Source organism: Diutina rugosa, assembly GCF_008704595.1.
Source record: "Diutina rugosa strain CBS 613 chromosome Unknown scaffold12_size278768, whole genome shotgun sequence".
NCBI classification, from domain to species: domain Eukaryota; kingdom Fungi; phylum Ascomycota; class Pichiomycetes; order Serinales; family Debaryomycetaceae; genus Diutina; species Diutina rugosa.
The window spans coordinates 1-9574 of record NW_022995132.1 but is presented as its reverse complement, the minus strand read 5'-3'; the positions used below and the strand labels follow the sequence as shown (position 1 = coordinate 9574).

General features: G+C 52.1%; 5 protein-coding genes across 5 annotated transcripts in view; 3 read left to right on the top strand and 2 right to left on the bottom strand. All coding sequences in view use genetic code 12, as the record gives it.

Moving 5' to 3' along the window:
• Nucleotides 1-1754, top strand: part of DIURU_002624 (uncharacterized protein) — a gene marked incomplete at both ends in the record, with an annotated part of 3083 nt that extends 1329 nt beyond the window's left edge. The window contains 2 exons of the mRNA XM_034155296.1: nucleotides 1-474; nucleotides 561-1754. The exon at nucleotides 1-474 is cut by the window's left edge and continues 1329 nt beyond it. Of these exons, the coding sequence (XP_034012476.1) occupies nucleotides 1-474; nucleotides 561-1754 (1668 nt within the window). The remainder of the gene's footprint in view (nucleotides 475-560) is intronic.
• Nucleotides 1755-3409: 1655 nt separating this feature from the next.
• DIURU_002623 (uncharacterized protein) lies at nucleotides 3410-4405 on the top strand (the record flags this gene model as incomplete). The annotated part of the gene is made up of 1 exon (XM_034155295.1): nucleotides 3410-4405. The coding sequence occupies one exon, from the start codon at nucleotides 3410-3412 to the stop codon at nucleotides 4403-4405; it is 996 nt and encodes a 331-aa protein (XP_034012475.1).
• A 365-nt stretch (nucleotides 4406-4770) lies between these two features.
• Nucleotides 4771-5553, bottom strand: DIURU_002622 (acetate uptake transporter family protein; the record flags this gene model as incomplete). The annotated part of the gene is made up of 1 exon (XM_034155294.1): nucleotides 4771-5553. The coding sequence occupies one exon, from the start codon at nucleotides 5551-5553 to the stop codon at nucleotides 4771-4773; it is 783 nt and encodes a 260-aa protein (XP_034012474.1).
• Nucleotides 5554-6108: 555 nt separating this feature from the next.
• DIURU_002621 (uncharacterized protein) lies at nucleotides 6109-6387 on the bottom strand (the record flags this gene model as incomplete). The annotated part of the gene is made up of 1 exon (XM_034155293.1): nucleotides 6109-6387. The coding sequence occupies one exon, from the start codon at nucleotides 6385-6387 to the stop codon at nucleotides 6109-6111; it is 279 nt and encodes a 92-aa protein (XP_034012473.1).
• A 579-nt stretch (nucleotides 6388-6966) lies between these two features.
• DIURU_002620 (uncharacterized protein) lies at nucleotides 6967-9291 on the top strand (the record flags this gene model as incomplete). The annotated part of the gene is made up of 1 exon (XM_034155292.1): nucleotides 6967-9291. The coding sequence occupies one exon, from the start codon at nucleotides 6967-6969 to the stop codon at nucleotides 9289-9291; it is 2325 nt and encodes a 774-aa protein (XP_034012472.1).
• Between the last annotated feature and the right edge of the window lie 283 nt (nucleotides 9292-9574).

Sequence of the window (9574 nt, the reverse complement as noted above, 5' to 3'; positions counted from 1 at the left end):
TCTGACGCTTCGGCCACCTCTGGCGCCTCTGACGCTTCTGCTTCTGACGCTTCGGCCACCTCTGGCGCCTCTGACGCTTCGTCTGACGCTTCGACCACCTCTGGCGCCTCTGACGCTTCGTCTGACGCTTCGACANCACCTCTGGCGCCTCTGACGCTTCTGCTTCTGACGCTTCGGCCACCTCTGATGCTTCTGACGCTTCTGCTTCTGACGCTTCGGCCACCTCTGGTGCTTCTGACGCTTCGTCTGACGCTTCAGCTACCTCTGGTGCTTCTTATGCTTCTTCTGACGCTTCGGCCACCTCTGGCGCCTCTGACGCTTCTGCTTCTGACGCTTCGGCCACCTCTGGCGCCTCTGACGCTTCTGCTTCTGACGCTTCGGCCACCTCTGGTGCTTCTGACGCTTCTGCTTCTGACGCTTCGGCCACCTCTGGCGCCTCTGACGCTTCTGCTTCTGATGCTTCGGCCACCTCTGGTGCTTCTGACGCTTCGTCTGACGCTTCGGCCACCTCTGGCGCCTCTGACGCTTCTGACGCTTCTGCCTGCCCCTCGTGCACTGAGTACACCACCACCTTCACCACCACCAACCCCGACGGCTCTGTGTCGACTGGCACTGGTGTTGTTGACGTGACCACTGACTCGGACGGCAACTTGACCACCTCGACCTCTGTCGTTGGTGCTTCGTCTGACGCTTCTGCCTGCCCCTCGTGCACTGAGTACACCACCACCTTCACCACCACCAACCCTGACGGCTCTGTGTCGACTGGCACTGGTGTTGTTGACGTGACCACTGACTCGGACGGCAACTTGACCACCTCGACCTCTGTTGTTGGCGAATGCCCCTCGTGCACTGAGTACACCACCACCTTCACCACCACCAACCCTGACGGCTCTGTGTCGACTGGCACTGGTGTTGTTGACGTGACCACCGACTCCAACGGCAACCCCGTTACGCACACCTCCACTGTTGGCGAATGTGCTGTCTGCACTGAGTACACCACCACCTTCACCACCACCAACCCTGACGGCTCTGTGTCGACTGGCACTGGTGTTGTTGACGTGACCACCGACTCCAACGGCAACCTCGTCACTTACACTTCCGCTGTTGATGCTGATGTTGTGACGGTGACTGAGGCCTGCACCGTTTGTCATGCTGTTCCTTCTGTCATCACCACTGTTATTGACAAGGTCACTGTGACTATTCCTTGCGAAGTTGAAGTTACTACCGATGCTGCGCATGAGACTTACACCAAGACGAAGGTTGTTGATGAACCTGTTACTACTGGCACTCTGACCGTTGCCTCTGGTGTAATTTGTGTGTCTCTGGCGGTTGTCGTTGAGACTGTTGTTGAAGGTGTTTCCACCACCTGTGAAGTTCCCTTGGGTGAAGTGACTATCTACGAAAATGTGGTCACTGCTTACCCTACTCTGGCTGTTGTGACTGTTTCTGATGAAGCCGTTACCACCATTTGTACCGTTGTGGTAGCTGAAGCTGGCAACGGTGTGACTACCGTCACCCTTCCCGCGGACTCTCCTTTGATTACCGCCGTGGAAGATGTTGAGCTGTCGGCCACTTTGACCTCCCTTGAAGCTCAAGCTACCACTGCCATTGAGCTGACCATCAACGTTGCCCCCACCACTCTGCTTGCCGGGTCGGACACTCCTGAAATCCCTGTTGCTACTGGCGCTGGTTCCAAATTGACCAGATCGTCTTTGGCCATCGCCCTCATGGGTGCATTGCCTCTCTTTTTGTAGTCAACTTACTTGAATACCCTTTAATACAATGAACTGTTTGAACTTTAAAACTTTTACTCCTACTAGCATTTCAATATTGTGATTGACCGAATTCGTTTGCTCATTCAAGAAGGCTGTTCCATCAATTGACTCATGTGCAAAATATTTATATTGATGCTAGTGACTACATTTGGCTAAAACAAACTAACTAGCACTCGCGAGCGAGTGTTAAGTTCTATTGTTTTCAGCTCTATTGGAGTACAGCTCCACTTCATCGAGATATATTTCTCTTATATGATGACCCAAACTACTTTTTGTCATTGTTTACCACATGTAGACATACTTCCATTTTCTATTGTTCACAAAGTTAGCGTCGCATCGGCAAACTCTTTGCTTGAATTATATGTTGTCACAAAGAAACTCAATGGACTGAACCCCATGATTAATAAAACAAGTCACAGTGATATTCTGTACAGTTAAGCTAACGACTTTACCTAGTCTGGACGATGAGGTAACACTCAAAAAGTCTTCCACAAGATCGATCTTGTATGCGGTTTCACAAGCATACAGACGCTTCATCGTCAAGTTGGGATTAAATCTTGGCTCGACATGTGAGCCTCAACTGAAACGAATTATTGGTTTGCTACTTGAGGTTTGAGGCTTGAGTTGAATATTTGATTTGACCTCGGTTAAAAAGCTGGCAGTACACGTCAGATCCAACAATGAAAGTTGAATATGACGGCAATTGTAAGGCATTCCGTTGATAACGGACGGATATAATATCGGACTTACGGTCCGCTACAGCATTAAGAGAATAATCGTAATTGTAATTAATCCTGTACACTGGTTTCATCAAGTTGTATTGTTTGAGCGTGTGCAGCATGAGTAATCCCAATTGCATGTGTACGATACAAAAGCCTTCGGGATTTGATTTCAAGTAGGAATCAAAAAGTTACTGACCTTTCGATCTGTCGCCGTGTTCTTTGCTGGATTCTTTACATAAAATCAAACGATCTCACCACGTTCAATGTCGGTACTCCTTAGTAGTGGGCCCACAATTAAGGGTCTCGCGATAAGTATGCGCCATCGGAACGTGAACCCCCAGAAATATCTCGCCGCGTGCATGCAGCGGCGACGATATACCTGTCCGGGTATCCACGCGAACGTGCCGATGTTGATCTGCGTCGTGTATGGTCTAGTTCTGCATGGCAGGAATCTTGCACTTGCATCTCCAAAAAATTCTTTTTGCGCGTGATGCATAATTATTTTATGCGGCGTAGTTCTTTTTGAATTCATTTGAAATTTCGTAGCAAGTGAATTACTATGGATCGCGATCTTCAGAAATTTCTTTTGACAAGCAATGATTGTGTAAGTTTAGATCACCTTTGTGAACGTGTTCAGCAGTGCGAATAAGATCATTCAGGTGTATATACTAATGCTGTAAGTATATGCTAATGTTCCCGCTCACGGAGTACAAGGAAAAGTCGCACATGATCCGTAAATCCGAAACCTTGCACCGCAGACGCAAACGCGTAACGAAGCGCTAAGTCCTTAGATGATACTGACGATGCAGGCTGCAGCTGTTCTAATTATGACGAAAAGCAGTTAGCAGAGCCGCTGTTAACGAGTATTTAAGTGGTGGTTGTTTCTCATCAATAGACCAACCAAAAACAAAGATGCTTTTGCAGTGGTTGCTTGCCTTGTTCGCTTTGGCTCAAGCCGAAGTCATTATGACCAACAAGATCTCCGACGAAGGGGAGATCAACTTTGACACCTCCGGGCCCACCACCATTTTCCCCGGCAAGTTCTGGTCAATCATCAACAACCACTTCTCGTCGTTCACCGGCGCCTTGACCGTGGCCAAAGACGCCGCTTTCTACATCTCCAGCGACAAGATCAGCCTGGGGTTGAAGATCAACTTGACCGGCAGAGTCGAGAACAACGGGATCATCGCCTTCAACTCGATCCAATCGAACTTCCCCCCTGTGTACAACCTTGTTGGTGTCTCGTTCAACAACACCGAGTCGGGTAAGATGTTCTTGGGCGGCGACGCCTCCGCCGGCTCCCCCACCACCTTCTTGACCGCGGCCAAGTGGACCAACAACGGGTTCCTCTCGTTCTACCAGAAGCGCAGAACCTCGGGCACCGTGTACTTGGGTGCCGCGGGTGGTTCCATCACCAACAACGGGGGCATCTGCTTCTACAACGAGGACTACTCGCAACAAACGAGAATCTACGGGACCGGGTGCATCAGAGCCCAGAACGACTCCGCCATCAAGCTCCACACCCCCTTGTACCACATCGACACCACCCAGACGTTTGTGTTGGACTCGGACAACGCCCAATTGCAGGTCGCCGGCGTCAAGCCCAAGAACCCTTTCACCGTCGCCGGCTTCGGTAACGGCAACGTCATCGGCACCGAGTTGCTGGTGTGGAAGTTCAAGTACGAAGACGACACCTTGACCCTCTGGACGTCGCCATTGATCTACGTCAAGTTCAAGATCGGGACCGGCTACGACGCCTCGAAGTTCGAGATCGTCAACCACAAGTTCGGCTGGCTCAACCTCAACAACAACGCCATCAAATACAACGGCCCCATCCCCTCGGGCGCCACCTCGTCGTCGCACTGCATGCCCTGCGAAGACATCCCCGCCTACCCCACTTCGATCTAAGTGGATTGAATATCTTCATACGACTCATGGTCGATGAATCCTCATACCAGTAATAAATATCGGGCTTTGCTCATGACATGACATAACAGTTAAATGTAGGAAAATCTCGGGTTTTAAGGGATGCTAAGAATCCACCATTAACACAATTTTATGTTGAAGAACCATTGACGGTTCACCAGGTGAAGGCCAAGTGAGGCTAGACTGCGTCGCGTGATCTATATTATAGAATACACATCTTTCTCATACACTTACTCAGCTTGGTTACAGTCGTGTACATTGCTCAATTGCTAAAAGACTAGCCTCAAACTGAGGCCGTCATCCCAAGATACTCTAGTTTGATTTGTATTAGGTTGATGCAGTGGTGTCTATCTAAGCTCACCGTAGCGAGGGAGTTTCACTGGGTGAGGGATGAGGTACGAGTTATAAGGGGTGGCAATGCCGGCCACCATGTTCCACATACCGAAGACGGCGGCGATGATCCCGACGACGCCGCCAGCGATATTGACGCCGTCACTTTCGGTGAAACAGCCAATCGCCAACACTAAGTAGTTAAGCCCTAAAAATAGCATCTGGCCAAAGAGCCCAAGCGTCGACCGTAGCGTCACTAGCGTACACATAAACGTGAATAGCGCCCACCCTAAAAGATATAGCCCTAGAGCCTGGTTCCACTCGTGCTCGTCAGTATACGCCGCCCGCACCCCAAACGACGGGATAAAGAGACACCCATACCCGATCCAGTAGGCGCCGTAGCTACAGAAAGTCGTCAGCCCGAACGTGTTGCCGTTGCACATCTCCAAGATCCCCGTGACCATCTGCCCCGCGCCGCCAAAGAAACACGCCATGCCGATAAATACCAGATTAATGTGGATGCCTTTAGCGTGCACCGTATAGAGCAGAGCCACCAATGTCGAAAAGGAAAACCCGGCAAGCCCAAACGGTGCCGGGTTCATCTTGAGCACCGGGTACGGCTCCAGTCCCGGGTTGGCGTAGCCGCCGTTGGCCAGCTGGAGATCACCTTTCCGCCAGACCTGCTGGTGGATTTCGGCGTAGCTGTCGTCGTTATTCTCCATTGAGGGCGGGGTCAGCCCGCTGACGACGTGGGACAGCACCGAGGCCTTCAGCGACACCGTGGCGTGTTTTTCGCCCATCGACAGCTATGCATTCCCAAAAGCGGGCTTAAAGGCAGCCTCTATATACCGTTTGCCTTTGCTACGCCTGTCACAGTTCGTTAATGTCCGGGGAGTGCATAAGGGCCTAACGCGCCAAAATAAACTGAGTGATAACGGCCGCTAGTGAGCCCTTATCAGCGCGATATATCGCTCCCGGTAGCGGCCCGGTCGGTGACACAAAGGCTTAGATTAGTCTCAGACGCCGTGGCCCGCGGCGCTGGCCCGACAGCTGCCATTGGAGGATGGCAAATTGAGGGCGTTGCTGGATAGGGCTTAGTGCCGCCGCCTCTGCGAGAAAAAAAACTCGGGAATCGCCGACCCTATGCAAATCGTTGATCCAAGGCGGACCAGGCACTGTACGCTGCGTTGACTGCCCGCCTCTCTTCTTTTTTTCTTCAACTAGCTAAGCCTCTCGGAATATTCCCTGGCCCGATACAGTTTATCCAGCCAAGCAATTTCCACCGGTGATATGGGTTCACATGGCTATCTCGTTCGGTAATTAAAGTTGCGTGTTTATTTGCTATCGCGGCCCTGCTATCGCTTCAACTCGCCGGCTATCTTATCCTCGTGGAAGTAGTGCATGAACTTTACTGGCGCCTCCCCGTCCCGCTCCACGTGAAGCACCGGCACGTCGAAGCAGTACTTGTCGAACCACTCCTGGTTGGCCGGGTCGGTGATGTCGATTTTCTCGAGCGGCACCTGGGGGAACTGTTTGAGGGTCGTCGTCAACACACCGTCGGCGTCCGAGCAGAGCTTGCACCCATCTTTGGTGAAGAACCGGAGCGAGAGCCACCGGCGACTGATCCGAAGCATGGTGTGAAAATTTCGCGAACCAAGAGTGGGGCGATAGATTACCCGGGTCGACGCTTGCCGAGACACCGTTGTCGTGGTGATACGAGATATGATAGAGGAGATAATTGACCGTCGGATTTATATTTGTACCCCACAGTAGTGGTGATTGGGATGCGTCCATGGCTCCAAATGGGTGGGGGGGCGATAGCAAATTGCGGTCGCCTAAATCAGCCAAGCGGATAAACATTCCCGTAGATAAAGGGCAGTTCTAGTAGTAGCAAACTCCCATTACCATAACCCTAAAAGACTCATCGTTTTTGCTCACATCGCAAGCCGTGCCGTCACTCCCGCCACCGGAACCCCGACTCGGAGATCGCCACCGATAGCGCCACCGCGACCGCCACTAAATCATCGTAAGGGTACGAAAACACCGCCATAGGTCCTATTTTCAAGAATTTTAAGTGATTATAGCTTTAGCACACGTCTAGACAATCATTCCAAACTTTTAATCATCCAATTTGAAGCTTTTTCTTGTCATTGTGTCCCCACACACCTCCACATCAGCCCACGATAAATCGCACTCGCACAAGGCTCCACTCCATGGTCGACAGGGACTTCTTCTTCATCACGTTCTTGCTCGTGATCTTCTTCCTTCTACCCAGCGGGAATGAAGCTCCTCACAACGGCAACGAACAGGAGGCGCTCTCCACCTGGTTCCGCCAGCGGCAGACCAACCAGAAGCAAATGGCGGCGCTAGAGCCCTGGCAGGGCTACGGCAACCTCACGGGGTTCCAGCTCCTGTACCAGGACTGGGTCGACGGCAAGAACCAGTCAGATTACCCGTTACACGAATTCAGTCCCGACCACCCGTTCCACAACGATAACCAGCGCGATAGCATCCTTCCAGATAAGGTGCTGGAGTCGGTGCGCCAGTGGTGGGCGGCTGACCCGCTGCTGCCGTACTTGCTTAACATATCGGGCTCAGCCGATGGCCACTGGGCCACCGCCCACTACTTTAAACGGGTGCCGCTCGAAATGCCCAAGTACGTGCAAAAGTTTTATGAGGAGTACACCCAGCGCAAGTACGATGAGGAAAAGCAACGCTACGACAACGATCCCGATCTGGGCACCGCTCCCGAACGGCCTCAGCCGCCAGTGCAAAAAGTGGGCAACATGAGCGTCGACCATGGTAAAGTGTCGCTCCAGTTTCTGAACCGCGATTACAACTATAAATGGCACCCCAAGACATCAGTGACGCCCATTGACGACGCCGTGCCTGCTGACGTTAGAGTGTACCTCAAAGATGAAGGTGATGGCGACGCTAACGCCATCTACATGCTGGGGGTATATTTTCAAGACCTGGGGCTGATGGTTGCGGTGACGGACCTGGCTAAATTTATGGGCCCCTACGCGCTTCCTCAGTTGCTGTTTGGTGGGTTCAACCGCTCCCAAGCGCTTGTTAACGAGTACCTTAATTATACCAATAACGATGACGCCCTGATCGACCAGCTTCGCCTGGCAGCACTGGGAGCACTCGAACAGTGCGAGTTTGTCGGCTACTTCCAGCTTGCTCCCGCCGAGTATTCGCGGGACGAGTTGCGGGAGATTGATGACGAGTTAGCTCGTCCCGTGGGGCGCCCTTTACCTCGGAAATTGCCCCCGTTGGAGGTGTCGCAATTCTTGCTCTACCTGCCTGACTGTGGGGTGGCCTACGCTCTGGATGGGTTAGTGGAAGGGACGAAAACGCTGGTGGCAGCTCGAGGGATCAGACACATGTTGGCGGGGTTCTTAGTGCTTATGTTCGCTCAGCTTGGGCTCTACTTACGCCAAATGCGCCACATGCGGACTCCAGGCCAATTGCTGACGGTGCTGGCCCGCACGTTGTTCATGTTGGCCTACCAAAACACGCTTGTCACCATTGGCTTCTGGTTGTTGCTGCTGGTATACGGCGATATCTACTTGGTGCTCGCCGGGGTGCTGGTAGTATCATTTACCTGTGGCATCCTAGACTTAAGATTTATGACGCTGGTGCTTATGATCCAAGTTAACGAACAGGGCATTTCGTGGTGGAACATTCTTCGAGGAGGTACGAGAGAACAACGGGAAGACGAAGCCGATGTTGAAGCTGGCGGCGATGCTGCTGGTGGTGAAGGTGGCCAAGCGGAACCCGAACCGGCTCCTGGTCCTGGATTTGGTCTGTCTTCGGAAGAAGCGGGGCTCTTCAACTCCGTCGTGGGGCTGTGTTTGTTCAGTGCTCTCGTGACGATGTTTGTCGGGGTAAACGTCATTGGCTGGCGCTACCGCTACCGCAAGATCGCCGAGTACTTGTTTGTGCTCATCACTAACCTGTACTGGATCCCCCAGTTCCTCCGCAATACCCTTAAAAACCGGCGCCAGGCGTTCTCATGGGAGTTTGTCGTCGGCATCCTGCTCATTCGCATCATCTGCCTCGCCTACTTGTGTCTCTACCGCAACAACCCGCTTCGCCATGCCTACGACCCGATGGAGGTGGCCATCACCACCGCCTGGCTTATCACGCAATGGCTATTGTTGTACTTGCAAAAACGGTTGGGCGCCCGCTTCTGGATCCACGACAAGTTCCTCCCCAAGGCATTCGACTACCAGCCCACCATCACCATGCTGGATCTTGAGCTGAACTTTTCTCTGGATGTGTTGGAAGGGATCAAACTGGGTGACGACGAGCCCGCCCCTCCGGGTATTGTCAACTGCCAGTGTATGTGTCCTATCTGCATGACGCTGTTGACGTTGCCGGTGGTGAAAGACCCGCAAGTGGCTCCGACCAACATCCACAAGGACTACATGATCACGCCGTGCCACCACATCTTCCACGCCGAGTGCTTGGAGCTGTGGATGAAGTACAAGCTCCAGTGTCCCGTGTGCCGCCTGGTGTTGCCACCGATATGATAATGAGTTTATGAGTAATACGCCTCTGTCGAGGGGCACCCTATGTATACGACAACACGATTCAACTAGAACTAATCATTGACGAAAAGTGAATGCTACTCTGAAATCTCTGCCCTATTTTTGATTAAAAAGAGCCTAATTCAAAGAGTAGAGAGAGTTTATCGAATCAATCTGTCGGTTATGAAAAGTTTGTAGGTACAATGTTTTTGTCTAGACTACAAAATGTGGTAAGAGATGCGAACTCGGTCTATCGCGTAAGCCGCATGAACGGCACCCCGCTCAT